Here is a 14,268-nt window from a genome sequence, read left to right as displayed (position 1 = left end):
GTGAGCAAGCCAAATAATTTCAGTGGAAAAAAAAGGAAATGGTGAACTCATGGTATGAATGAGTCATATCCATACTTGCTCTATAGTCATTAGCCATCCCTTCTCAGATCAGACATGATGAGAAATGAAAGATATCACGGTTTCTTGGCTGGCTTATGCAAAGAGAGGAGTGAAGCAACTATGGGTAAGGGTACAGGATTCACTGATTTCCTGGTTAAGGTAGATACACTCCCATCCTTTTTTTAGGGCCCGAAACTTTCTGTAAATGAATAGCTGAGGAATCATACCTGAAGCCAAGCAGATGTGTAGACTTGTTGAGTACTGGTCAACACAACAAACTGAAGCTCTATTTAAGTGGATCTGAATTTTTAAAGTGGAATATAATACATACATACATGCATACATACAAGCATACATACATGTTTTTCTAAGGACAATTTGGTACAGCTTACATCAGGCTACTATCAAGTGATCCACTTTGGGGGGGAAAAGTTAATTCCAAAGGCATAGACATATTTTGTAAGTATATTCTTAGGGGGGGGGGAAATTGAGACTGCATGAGCCAGCTGCTCAAAGAATATGACCTAAAAAGGCAATCAGATTTCATTGGGACAATTTGTCCTTCCCCTTTATTTGTTCCTAAACAAGCACTCAGTCTAACCAGTCCAAATATTTTTCTTCTTCTTCACTATATCCCTTGGGATGTAAGTGCCACAGGGTTAATTTCGATCTTATGGCTGTTTCTATAACCCCGTTTCCTAATCCTCTTGCCTTCTTTTTTTTTCTCCCAACCATAATCCTGAGCACAGAAGAATCCAAGGAAATAATACAAAGAAACACAGGGATCTTGTGCACCACTTATTTGACTGAGGAAAACATCCTCATTATGGACAACTTTCATTTCTGAAGGGACATGTTTAATTAAGCACAGTGAGGCTTACTTTGGAGTAGATACAAATGAGACCATATTAAACATAGTTTATTCTCATCAGTGCCTTCCGTGAAAAGAAATGTGAGTTACAAATAACTGCCCTTTTAAGAAGCTGAGAATTTTTTTAAAAATGATAATACAAAAGATTCAAGGGTCCCTTCCAATATTTCCTTTCAACCAAGTCTGTAATCACAGTCATCATCTCAGCATGCTGACAAGTTATTTAATGCATAAGTCCATAGGATAATCTTTTTACCAGCACATAAGTTTGATCTGGGGGAAAAAATGAAGATTTCTTATATCTTCTGTAATCTTCAGCTAGACCTGGATTATTCATTTTAATAAATGTGCATCCATTCCTAAATAGAGCAAGCACACCATCTCAGACAAAAATGATGTATTCTGATTGGGGTTTTTTTTTATTGTAATCCTTGCAATAGACTAAAAAGATATGGAGCCACATTCTGTAAACTGGGTCAAGTATGGGAAAGATGTCACTCCATTACTGCAGGTCTTCTAATGCATCTTAACTAGCACTGCCCACTTCAAGGTTTTATCTTTCAAATGTACAAAACTGCATTTCAGAAAGCTGGTGATGAGGACAAGTCTAATCAGACATCAGCATTATTAAAAAAAGAGGGAGGGCAGATGAGTTCAATGCAGGGAGGAAGAAAAAGGTTATTGTTTTGCAAATCTATGGTCCTGGAAGCATCATAAGGAGCCATAGGTGACTATGGCTTTCTCCCTCTATAGGCAAGGCCATGTGGTGGAAGGATTTCTTGATGAGGAGCCATTCTGCTTCTTGAATATCCATGCTTTGAGCACCAGTGAAAAACTCTAGTGCCGTGGCTGTTCTGATATCATGAGCTGCCAGGGCAACATGGAAGGTGGCATGGCAAAAGAGGCTTGAGAGCCCAAAATGGGAGTGGGGGGGGGGAGATCAAAGCACTGGCTTTGTTATTTCCTTTTCCATAGAGAACAACTGGAGTGAAACTGGAGGCAAAGAAAAAAGAAAACCAGGGAGGAAAAGAAGGAAAGAGTAAAATGGTTTTCCCAAACTCTTCCATAGCCCTTAACTGTTCCCCCTCCCCCACCTGTTGCCTAGCACATCTCGAATAGTAATTTGCTGCATTCTAGTACAGTAAAATCAATATGAGAGGACCAGCACTGCCCTTGTGTAAAATGCATCATGGAGCTACTACGTACCCTGATGTTTTTTTTCTTTAAAACCAGTTGCATGGGGTAGAAACGGCTGGTGTTCTTATAGTGTCTTACAATCACTGTAGTCACCCCCACAAGTATCTCTATCAAAATAGGACAGGCAATTTAATAAATAATGTTCTTAATAAAGGTTTGACACATATGGTATAAGAAGTGCCCTATGAAGTCAATCATGGAGGCAATGGCACTTTCTGCTCTTGTCTCCCAAGAACTGGTTGTCAGATACATAACATACAAGTGGGGTGAAGCAACCAAGCTGCTATGTATTATGCTTCTATTGGTTCTCTTCACTCAGTTACTTTCCCCTATTCTCCTAAAGTTATATGTGGGTTCCTTTCTCAGCAACCAGCATTATCATATAAACTGGTAACAGTAGGATTCAAATTTATGAAGTGCAAAATAGGGATCACAACACTCCATAGAGCCATTCCCCAAAAGATTTTCCAGACATAGAGCAGGCAGCTGTATTAATCCACATCAACCAACTGGTTGTAGGAGTTTAATTTTCACCCCTTAAACTAAATAGCTGCTCTAAGCAAAGCCAATTCCAAATAGTTTGTGGATTATAGCCTATCATGAAAGCACACCACTTTTTTGTTTCCATATAATAAAACAAGGGCACCCCCAGAAGAAATGGGAAACCACTTCTTTCTACCTAGAAAACCCTGAAAAGGGTTGCTGTAAATCAGAATTGACTAGATGACACACATTATTATTATAATAAGCCCTGAGCCCTAAATTCTATTTGCCCTAACAAATGTCATCTGTCAATTGCATTTCACTTTGTCTCTCTCTAAAAAAGCACTCTGTTAACATATTTACCTGTACTACAAATCATACCACAGGTTTGATTTAGACTGACAACAATATGCATAGTGACAAACCTTTGCAAAATTACAGAGACAGTTGCTGATAGGTGTCACTCATCTTTCAGCCTGAAGGGGTAGAAGCAGCTTCTGCTCTTGTCATACATGCCTCTCACCTCATGAGCGAGCCTTGCAAACTTTTTACTAGTATATCTGCTGAAACAAGCAAAATACACTTGCTTTAGTGGTGCAAGGAACTTGCAACCCCTCAACTGGTATATTAAAATGTCAAAATGTTATCTGACAGCAAACTCAACAGGCTCAACATTACTTGCACACACTAAATATGACATTGTTTCTCTGTGATCAGCAGGTCGTCATTTCATAGTAATATAATGCTTATTATATATTAAGCAGCTTAGATTTGGAGGAGTACAGAAAGCACACACATATGTCCCAGAAGTAGTTCAAAACCACAGCATTAACTGTTTGTTTGTTTGTTTATTTATTTATTTATTTATTATCCCGCCTATCTGGTCGGATCAGGACCACTCTAGGCGGTTCATAACTGAAGCATTGAAACACTGAGGCAGTGATAGATTAAGACAGTCTAACACAACAGATCATTAAAGATGAAATGCCTGCCTGAACAAACAGGTTCTTGATGTCCACCTAAACAAAAGAAGAGCAAGCGTCTGCTGGAGGTCACTTTTCTGTATTTTATTGCTCTGTGAAGTGTTTTGCGTACTGCACTCTCTCTCAAATACAGTAGTTTATTCCTATTTAATGCATTTATCTCAAGGCAACATAGATGGTTTTGTTTCTCCATTTTGTTCTGCCCAGAAGAACATCATGAATTAGGCTTGGAGAGAATATTTGACTGATTCACCTTTGTGGTTTTATGGGACTGGTTTGGAAAATCAGTGAAAAACAGCCTGGACTGTTGATTCTATCAAGGGCCATCTCCTCAAGGGACTGTCTGAGAGTCAGAGTCCGATGCCTGAACATCCTTCTAAGAAACCTATAGAACTTTATAGACCTCTAGGGAAATAAAAAGAAGCCTGTTTGCGCCACAGCTTGCATTTATCCCAGTTAAGGATTAAATTTCAGAAATGAAATCAGAGACAGTCATTTCCAATAATATGAAAATTCATGTGGGTATCAAGGTGTGTAAGTCTTTTCATTGTTGCAGTGATTCCAGGAAGCATCAGCTTCTCTATTTCTACAAGTTTTATTTTTACATTGCTTCTTGTGTTCCATATGCATGAAAATACTTCAGAATTGTTGAAAAGCATCCAGAAGTCTTACAGCTACAGTATGTAAAAACTGTTGGCACAAATGACTGGAAATATATGAAAACTAAACATAAATTGCAGGCAATGCAACAAAAATATCACAGAGAACGTTATTACATTCTACACATGCAAGAGCTCCATGACACAATCAAAAAGCAGAAAATACATCTCTTTATCAATTTTTAAAAAGTGAGAATATATGAAACAAACTGACTTTTTTAGACTTTATGCACATTATAAATGACATGAAAAATATTCTGATTGCTCACCTTTCAGGCCAGCTTGAATCTATGGAGGGAAATGCATATTGCCCTTGTCTGCTACTGCTGTTGCTGCTGTAATATGTGTGACATGGCATAGTTTGATGTGTTATGTGCCATTGTAGTGCGTTGCCTGCCTTCCTCTATATTTATCTCAAATGTTTCCCTTTCCCTTCCAACTACAAATATTTTCTTTTGCTGTAGTTTTTGGGTCCTGATTCACCAAGGAAAAATTGTAACAGGAATCTTCATTGCAGTTACTGCTTTCATCACAATCTAGCAAGTTACCATGATGATAAGTGTTACTGTTTTCTCCAACAGTTTCAGAGCCTATGGATTTCAGTGGGTTGGAACTATAGAGGTCTAATAAAATAAAGTAGAGCAAATCACAAGACCTGAAATACCTTGGGCCTGTCATGTTAAAATTTTACATATTATAAACAATTATCTGAATACACTTTCAGTTCTTTCCTTTATGGCTATTATTTGTAAACATTCAACTGTCAGGAATGTTATTGTATAGTGACTTTGTTTCCAGACTCAGCTGGAGAGCTAATTGTTTTGCAATGACTTTTAGTAAACTGCTGTTCAAAGTTCCATTTTTAAAATACAATGTATACTTTCAGGACTGCATTTTCTATACACTTCTTATTTTAGCACTCTACTCAAAATTCCACATCTTGACAATGGCCTGCAAGCTGCCTGGGGATAGAGGCCGACACAAAATTAGGTGAGGTCCGTCTAATTCCAGTCTAATTCCATCGTCTTCTCTCCTTGCTAGCAATTCCTTCCTACTAGAGAAGCTGCTGGGAAATGGGCCGATTTGCTCTAACAGTGAAATCAGGCTGAAGGCCATGCTAGGCCCATAAGCTGCCCAAACTTGAATGGCTCTAAGTGAGTACAAGGTGAGATGTTGAAACTAACTACTACCCTCACAACTTTATTTAGAACAAAAGACATGCACAGATGAAAGTCAAACACCTCTATTTAATATGGCAGCACAGCAGAAGCACTGGATTTATTTAAAACCACAATACATGAAAGAGCCTTTTACCGTATACAAAATTGTTTCAAAAAGTTATACTGAAATAGAAAACAAATGCACAGTAACCTTTTGGCTAAGCCTGGATTAGTTGTGCAATTTCAACAATCCCTTTCTGTAATCTGAAGTAATAAAAAAAGAAAACCTTTGATCAACAGAACCGTTGGGAGAGGAGTTGAGGTGTGAAAAGGATGAGTGAGGACTATCAATTAGTTGTTTTACCCTTAAAATGGAAAATCCCCACAGACCACTGGAACTCGGACACTCACTACCTGAGGAATCACAAGAATTTTTCAGCCTGAGGTAGAAATGAGAGGCAAGGTACATGGCCACAGAACACCTGAGAGACTAGGCACTGAGTAAATAAAGTCTCTGTCCACTCCCTTCAGCAGCCACTGGAAGTACGTTCGTGGATAAAGCAAAGTGGAAATAAAGCTTTTCCCTTGCGTTCAGTCCCACCACTGGGCTATTTAAGATTGCTAAGCCTTTGTCTTCAGACTCAAATCCAGAGGACCTTAGCAGAGGTGACCTAGTCTTCCATCAGCTAGACTGAAGTGCCCTTCACAAAGCTATGCATTTATAAAGTCTCCTTATTTCTTCCCAGTTTGTTGTGTCCTTGGTTCCTGAACACAGCCATACTCCACAGGAATACAGGTAGAATGTTTAAATCAGTGTCCTCTCCTTTGTTCTCAGGCCTTTTATTTTATACAAATGACTCTGAGACACAAGCAGCATTTCACTTGCATGCTGAATGCTGTGAGACTACCTCAGCTAGCACCTTGCTGGCCCTTACACAGAATTGGCAAGATGAGTAATCAGTCTCTAAATGAAGCAATTATATCATTCTTCTAATGCATTTGTGTTTCTTTTACCACTTCCCCAGTGCATCTCTCAGTATCTACTTCATGCTTTTCAGGTAGGTTTTAGTACATAATTCGTTTTCTTGGTACATTCTGTCCAAAATAAACTGGTGTTCAGGAAAGGAAAAAATGCCTTTCATCCAAGTTTCCCGGTAGATACCAGAAAGAGGCAACAGAAGAGTTAAACATACAAGCCAGAGACTCCTCTTGGTCCCCCTGCAGTGAGTGGAAAAAGGCAACAGCACCCACAAGCCTAACTGCACTGCCAGTCAGCAACACACACTCCAAACAGCTTCCTTGGGTCGGGAAGTGGCTCCACCATGGACAGTAAGGGGGAAATGGCCATGAAAAGGGAAAAACAGCTAATTGCCCTTATGTGTGCGGCCTTTCCTCTTTTAAAGCTTGCATGGCTAATGTGTTACTGAAAGGCCTAAAATAATCACACTTTCATCTTTCCAATGAATACACAAATATTGCTGACATAAATTTCTAGGCAGTGAAGTGCAGGTTAAAAAGAGATTTCCTTCTCATGGATCATACTGAGGGGTCAGAACCAGGAGATGATTTACCTGCACTGTGTGGTACTTTTTTCCCCGCTCCCTCTGACCAGCAATTTTCAGGGTCTCTTGCAAAAGTCTTTCCCAACCTGTTGTTAAAGACCATTTAACTGAGACCTAGGTTCAACTATGGGGATTCCACAATGCTCTTAAGATCCATGCAGCCTTTCTTTATGTAAATTGGGTTCAACACACATTTGGCTCCACTGTTATCACACAGGCAGTTAACCGCAGCATAGTGGGTGACATAATGGTGATGAGCTAGGTCACAAGCTCGCCATGCCCATGAATCTAATATAATTTACAGAAATTAATTAACAGAGGGGGTGAGTGGAAAGTTTCTCCATATACATTCTTAGATGGCAGAAGACACAGATCACTGACTTTAATGAGAGGTCTTCAGAATAAATAGTTTAGAAAATGTAGGTTGAAACTTCATAAAGCAGTGGCTTCCATGCCCAACTGTTGAAATAATGGAATGGGGGGAAACCATCCATATTTAGATGCACACAAAGTACAGACTTCTTCTGTCAGTGTCACAGTTCAATTGCAAATGTTCTATTTAAAATTGAATATTTAATTAGCAATTTTTCAGCACTTAGGAATACAATTAAACAAGCACTGTTGAATATGTCCCCAAGCTCTACACAAAGGTTCTCTGATTGTGAAGGCAAATACTGTATTGCACTGTGGCTGAATCTGCTATCAACCAGCAACCTTTGTTAAAGGCATAAGAAAGAAGCTGCCCTCTAACTGTTTGATTCATCCCTATCATCCCTAAACCCTGGTCATGCTGTGCAATTCTGAAGGGACACAAGGCCAATATGGTTGGGAGAGCCACACATTCATCGCCGTCTTTACAGTGCAATTGACTCAGACACAAGTCCCACTGAACCTGATGGGACTTGTTTACAGGTATCCTTGGACAGGGATTCAATGTGGAATAAAGGAAAAAGAATAGGAAATTCTATTGCACAAGCCTCTTTGAAATAGCCTAGAGCTGTATGCAAGAACAGTAAGGTTGCTGTTTAGCAACTATTCTTCATTAAGGCTTTGACTTCCCAGCAGACAAGTCCCCATAGACCATTATCCTCAAGCTTCAGATTATGCATACAAAATTAGGAACTGCAGAAATGAAGAAGATGTTGGCATCTCCTCTATTGCTTGATAATGCTCTGGGTACTGTACGAAATGCCTTCGGCTTGAACACGCTGAAGTATTGGTCCATATATATTCTTCGTCAGTGGGATGACCATGCCTTTGGTGTTGATTTCTCCTAAAATATAAATGGAAAAACATGCTTTTCTATTTGATTGGGCAACCGCGGTCCTCCAGATGTTCCCCCCTTTTTTGCCTACAATCCCTATCAACCATAGCTTCATAGCCAATGGTGATGGAGGGTGGGTGCTATCATCTGTATGACCACAGGTACCAGCCTGTTTTAGAAAGAAGACATGACAAGACATTTTGTAGGAGACATGACTCCTACAAAATTTATTTTAAAAACTCAGTCTAATTAAACAATACATTGTTTTCTTCTCACAGTTAAATATGACGACATTCTACAGACAGTAGAAAAATATTGGTACTGAAAATAAACCTTCTTACAGTGACATGAAAAATTAGGAGGGGGGGAAAGATTAATTTTGTTCAGAACAGGACTGGGATCATAAAATCATTGTGATGAGTTGCAAGTTAATGGCTGAAATCTGTTAACTCGGTGTAGTAAGTCACAATTAGAGTAGGCCCACTGAATCAATGACAGGAGTTCTCAACAAATCCCCACTGATTCAGTGGGCCTACTCTAATTATAATTTACTATACCGAGCAACAGGGGATGTGGTGGCGCTGTGGCTAAACCGCAGAAGCCTCTGCTGCAGGATCAGAAGACCAAGCAGTCGTAAGATTGAATCCATGCGACGAAGTGAGCTCCCGTCGCTTGTCCCAGCTCCCCCCAACCTAGCGGTTCGAAAGCATGCAATTGTGAGTAGATTAATAGGGACCATCCCGGTGGGAAGGTAAACAGCGTTCTGTGTCTAAGTTGCACTGGCCATGTGACCACGGAAGATTGTCTTCGGATAAAACGATGGCTCTATGGCTTGGAAACGGAGATGAGCACCACCCCCTAGAGTCGAACACGACTGGACAAAAATTGTCAAGGGGAACCTTTACCTTTACCTTTACCAATACTGAGCAACAGGAGGATTTCAGTCAATATGTCTCATTTATAGACAACATGCCTTTTCAGGAGGTATTTCTGCACCAACTAAATAAAACAATAACTTCATATTCAGACTTGTTAGCTAACATATGGAAATACATACCGTCTAGAACCATCTTTGCGGCGATTGCGGTAGGGTATCCTACAGTTTTTGCCATTGCAGAATACCCTTTGGTATCACCATATACTACAAGATTGACGTATTTGTCTTCAAGATGACCAGAGGGATGTTTGATTCCTATTTCAGTCCTCATAACTATCATATCTCGCTCGTCAGTGCCTGAAGGAGGAAAAACACAAGGATCTAAATTTCTGGTTATTATAAGACTTTTGGAAATTACCGTATTTTTCCATGTATAAGACTATACTTTTGTATAAAATCTATAGACTAAAAATAGAGGGTCATCTTAAACACGGAAGTAAGCTGAGGAGAGAACATAAATAAGTGGAGGGGAAAGCAGGGATCAAAGCGATCCTGCAGCACTTTGATCCCTTTCCCCCGACACTTGCTAAGCCCCACTTAGATTTCTTAATTTGGGATTAGAAAAGTGGGGGGTGTCTTATACATGGGGGCGTCTTATACACTTAAAATACAGTATATTTCAAACATAAATTTTTAAAACTTATATAATAATAAAGAAGAATAAGCATCTGACCAGCTTTCATAATCATAACTTCTACACCATGAAAATTAAATTAAATCCCTGAAGCTTGACAAACATATTAATGGGATATGTACAATGTTTACGTAAAGCTTATTTGGTTTTCAAAATACATAATGTTAATTAATACAAATACTTCTTGGTCTTTAGGCTAAGATCAAATCTAGTTTGAAGCCTGCTATAGCAACTTCAGTCATTATGTGGCACACTTGTCTAAGCAGTGTACAGGTTTAGAAACAAAACAGCTGGATGCTAAAAAGTAATCCAACACACAGAATTTTTTTTTTATTCTGCATTTTAACTTAAAAGGCTCTAAGGGTAACTTGCACAAGATTGGTATTTTCTCCATGAAACTTCAAATGTACAGTTAAAAAGACACAACACAAAAAGAATAAAAGGTGAGGAGGAAAAGGGAAAAAACTCATTTAGACATCAATTCTTAACATGATAAAACTAAAGGAGGATCAGTCCAGTTGGTCCCCATGAACAGGTCTCTGCTCCCCATCTTTCCCTCTGTTGTACCCAGACAAAATGCCAAACCAAAGACAGTAGTGAGGACAAGTCCAGTGGAATGAAATGTAGACTGCTCTCTTGTGTGTTCGACATTTCAAGGCATTAACTTTCAAATTACGTGTTAACAATATTGATCCTGTTCTGGAAAGCAAGAAGGTAAGTTGTCTTGTTACACCAACTCTAGCAAGACTACAGTGGGGTCTCGACTTAAGAACTTAATCCGTATTGGAAGGTGGTTCTCAAATCGAAAAGTTCTTAAGTCAAATCTGCATTTCCCATAGGAATGCATTGAAAACCATTTAATCAGTATCTGCTCTTTTCTGTCCATAGAAACTAATGGGAAGCTGCTATTCTGCCTTCTGCCACTAGAGGGGGATATTTTCTTTCTTTTTTCCCCTTAGGTTCAGGGAAGGCAGGGAACACTAAAGGCAGCACTTTAGAACTCTTTTTTTTTAAAACAAAGCCAATTTTAAATAATGTTTTAAAGCATGTTGTGCTGATTTTTTCAGCACAAAGGCACTCAGGCAGGCTTTTTAGGTGCTGAGCAAGCCTCCGGAAGCCTGCTCAGAGCCAGCCGATCAGCTGTTAGGCGGGGAGAGGAGCGGGGAAACCACAAAATGGCTGCCAGGCTCTTTCTGGGTGTCGGCTTTTAGCTCTTTCCTGCTCTTTTTCCTGTGGTTTGAGGGCTACCAAGGCCTGGTAAGTGACTTTATTTAACAGTACAGTATTTATTTTTAAGTTTCTGACCCTTTTCCCCCCTCCAGAAGCCTCTAAGGGGAGGGAGGGGGGACTTTTTCCCCTGTTCGTAACTTGAGGGAAGTTCGCATGTAGAGTCCTTACTTTCCCTATAGGGCAGGTTCGTAACTCGAATTGTTCGCAAGTCGGGTCGTTCGTAAGTCGAGACCCCACTGTACATATCTTCTTGATTTTCCCTACCACTGCCGGCCAGCTTTCTGACTTGTCCCCATTATGGATGTCATTACTACTGCTAATACTGTGACTATTGTTAATTTGCCAGAAGGGTCACTCATGCTACCCAGGAGTACGGGCATTTTACCATGCCTCCCTCCCCCACTTGTTTTAGACCCAAGAGGCTTTTTCTTCAAATTGGACGTAACGTCTGCTTATGAAAACAGGCCAGATGAAATAAAAGCTTGGTGAGGTGGCATCCAACCCTTTAAGAACTGGAAGCTGGAACAGCCCTCTGAGGTCTGTGCACATCCCCAAAACCTCGTTAAGCTGTCCATCCTATCTTAGTAATTTGGCAAGATAGGTGGCAGCCACAACCAAGCAGTCAGGCCAAACATTCCCGCAAAGGAACCCGCGTACCTTTCCTCTCCTCCTACCACATGCAGAAATCATTAGGAAATACAAAGAAGGGTCTGCATACCATAGAACAGCTTAGCCTCCATGTGCTTGGCCAAGGCACCCACTATAGTTTCTGCAGCTGGAACAGGTTCATCTCCAAGTAACCCTAGCCTAAGAGGGAAAGAAAAATACCCAATTATTTCTTTGGAATAACTATACCCCAATATATGTCAAAAGGTCACAGAGAAGGTTTCACCAAGAAACAATTTAAAGTCATTAAAATATATATTGTTGTTGTTTAGTTGTTAAGTTGTGTCTGACTGTTCGTGACCCCATGGACCGGAGCACACCAGGCCCTCCTGTCTTCCACTGCCTCCCAGAGTTGGGTCAAAATCATGTTGGTAGCTTTGATGACGCTGTCTAATCATCTCATCCTCTGCCGTCCCCTTCTCCTCTTGCCTTCACACTTTCCCAACATCAGGGGCTTTTCCAGGGAGTTTTCTCTTCTCATGAGATGGCCAAAGTACTGGAGCCTCAGCTTCAGGATCTGTCCTTCCAGTGAGCATCCAGGGTTGATTTCCTTCAAAATTGATAGGTTTGTTCTCCTTGCAGTCCAGGGGAGTCTCAAAAGTCTCCTCCAGCACCACAGTTCAAAAGCATAAATTCTTCGGCAGTCACCTTTCTTTATGTTCCAGCTCTCACTTCCATAGATCGCTCCTGGAAAAACCATAGATCTGACTATGCAGAACTTTGTCGGCAAGGCGATGTCTCTGCTTTTTAAGATGCTGTCTAGGTTTTTCATAACTTTCCTCCCAAGAAGCAGGCGTCTTTTAATTTCGTGGCTGCTGTCACCATCTGCAGTGATTATGGAGCCCAAGAAGGTAAAATCTGTCACTGCCTCCATATCTTCCCATTCTATTTGCCAGGAGGTTATGGGGCCAGTGGCCATGATCTTAGTTTTTTTGATGTTGAGCTTTTTGTGCTCTTCTTTTTCACCTTCATTAAGAGGTTCTTTAATTCCTCTTCACTTTCTGCCATCAGAATGGTATCATCTCCATATCTGAGGTTGTTGATATTTCTTCCCACAATTTTAATTCCGGCTTGGGATTCCTCCAGTCTAGCCTTTGGCATGATGTATAAGTTAAATAAGGAGGGAGACAATATACAACCTTGTCATATATGAGTTTTCCAAACTTGCTGGCATATTGAGTATAGCATCATAACAGCGTCATCTTTTAAGATTTTAAATAGTTCCATTGGAATGCCATCACCTCCACTGGCCTTGTTGTTAGCTATGCTTTCTAAGGCCCACTTGACTTCACTGTCCAGGATGTCTGGCTCAAGGTCAGCAACCACACTATCTGGGTTGTCCGGGACATCCAGATCTTTCTGGTATAATTCCTCTGGGTATTCTTGCCACCTGTTCTTGATTTCTTCTGCTTTTGTGAGGTTCCTACCAATTTTGTCCTTTATCATGTCCATCTTTGCACAAAATGAACAGATATCTAGTTTTCCCCTTTCTATTATTTTCCTCTATTTCTTTGCGCTGTTCATTTAAGAAGGCCCTCTTGTCTCTCCTTGCTATTCTTTGGAAGTCTGTATTCAATTTTCTGTAACTTTCCCTATCTCCCTTGAATTTGGTTTCCCTTCTCTTCTCTGCTATTTGTAAGGCCTCGTTGGACAGCCACTTTGCTTTCTTGCATTTCCTTTTCTTTGGGATGGTTTTTGTTGCTGCCTCCTTTATAATGTTATGAGCCACCATCCATAGTTCTTCAGGCACTCTGTCCACCAAATCTAGTTCCTTAAATCTATTCTTCACTTCCACTGTGTATTCATAAGGGATTTGGTTTAGATTATACCTGACTAGCCCAGTAGTTTTTCCTACTTTCTTCAGTTTAAGCTTGACTTTTGCTATAAGAAGCTGATGATCAGAGCCACAATCAGCTCCAGGTCTTGCTTTTGCTGACTGTATAGAGCTTCTCCATCTTTGGCTGCAGAGAATATAATCAATCTGATTTCAGTATTGTCCATCTGGTGGTGTCCATGTGTAGAATGGCCTCTTGTGTTGTTGGAAAAGAGTGTTTGTGATGACCAGCTTGTTCTCTTGACAAAACTCTATTAGCCTTTGCCCTGCTTTGTTCTGAACTCCAAGGCCAAACTTACCTGTTGTTCCTTTTATCTCTTAACTCCCTACTTTAGCATTCCAATCCCCTATAATGACAAGAACATATTTCTTTGGTGTCCGTTCTAGAAGGTGTTGTAAGTCTTCATAGAATTGGTCAATTTCAGCCTCTTCAGCATTGGTGGTTGGTGCATAAGCGTGGATTACTGTGATGTTGAAAGGTCTGCCTTGGATTTGTATTGAAATCATTCTATCATTTTTGAGATTGTATCCCAGTACAGCTTTTCCCACTCTTTTGTTGACTATGAGGGCTACTCCATTTCTTCTACGGGATTCTTGCTCACAATAGTAGATATGGTAATTGTCTGAATTGAATTCTGCCATTCCCATCCATTTTAGTTCACTGACGCCCAGGATGTCAATGTTGATTCTTGCCATCTCCTGTTTGACCCCATCCAGCTTACCAAGGT

At 40.2% G+C, this 14,268-nt stretch overlaps 1 protein-coding gene across 1 annotated transcript in view; it reads right to left on the bottom strand.

The window, feature by feature from the left end:
• Nucleotides 1-5,480: 5,480 nt before the first annotated feature.
• AASS (aminoadipate-semialdehyde synthase) overlaps nt 5,481-14,268 on the bottom strand; it is a 46,547-nt gene continuing 37,759 nt past the window's right edge. Inside the window, exons 22-24 of the mRNA XM_073000547.2 lie at nt 11,759-11,847; nt 9,297-9,473; nt 5,481-8,248 (exon numbers count right to left, since the gene is read on the bottom strand). Of these exons, the coding sequence (XP_072856648.2) occupies nt 8,130-8,248; nt 9,297-9,473; nt 11,759-11,847 (385 nt within the window). The 3' untranslated portion in view covers nt 5,481-8,129. The remainder of the gene's footprint in view (nt 8,249-9,296; nt 9,474-11,758; nt 11,848-14,268) is intronic.

Source organism: Pogona vitticeps, chromosome 5, assembly GCF_051106095.1.
Source record: "Pogona vitticeps strain Pit_001003342236 chromosome 5, PviZW2.1, whole genome shotgun sequence".
Classification (NCBI taxonomy): domain Eukaryota; kingdom Metazoa; phylum Chordata; class Lepidosauria; order Squamata; family Agamidae; genus Pogona; species Pogona vitticeps.
The sequence above is the reverse complement of the archived record's forward strand: the minus strand, read 5'-3'. Positions and strand labels throughout refer to the sequence as shown.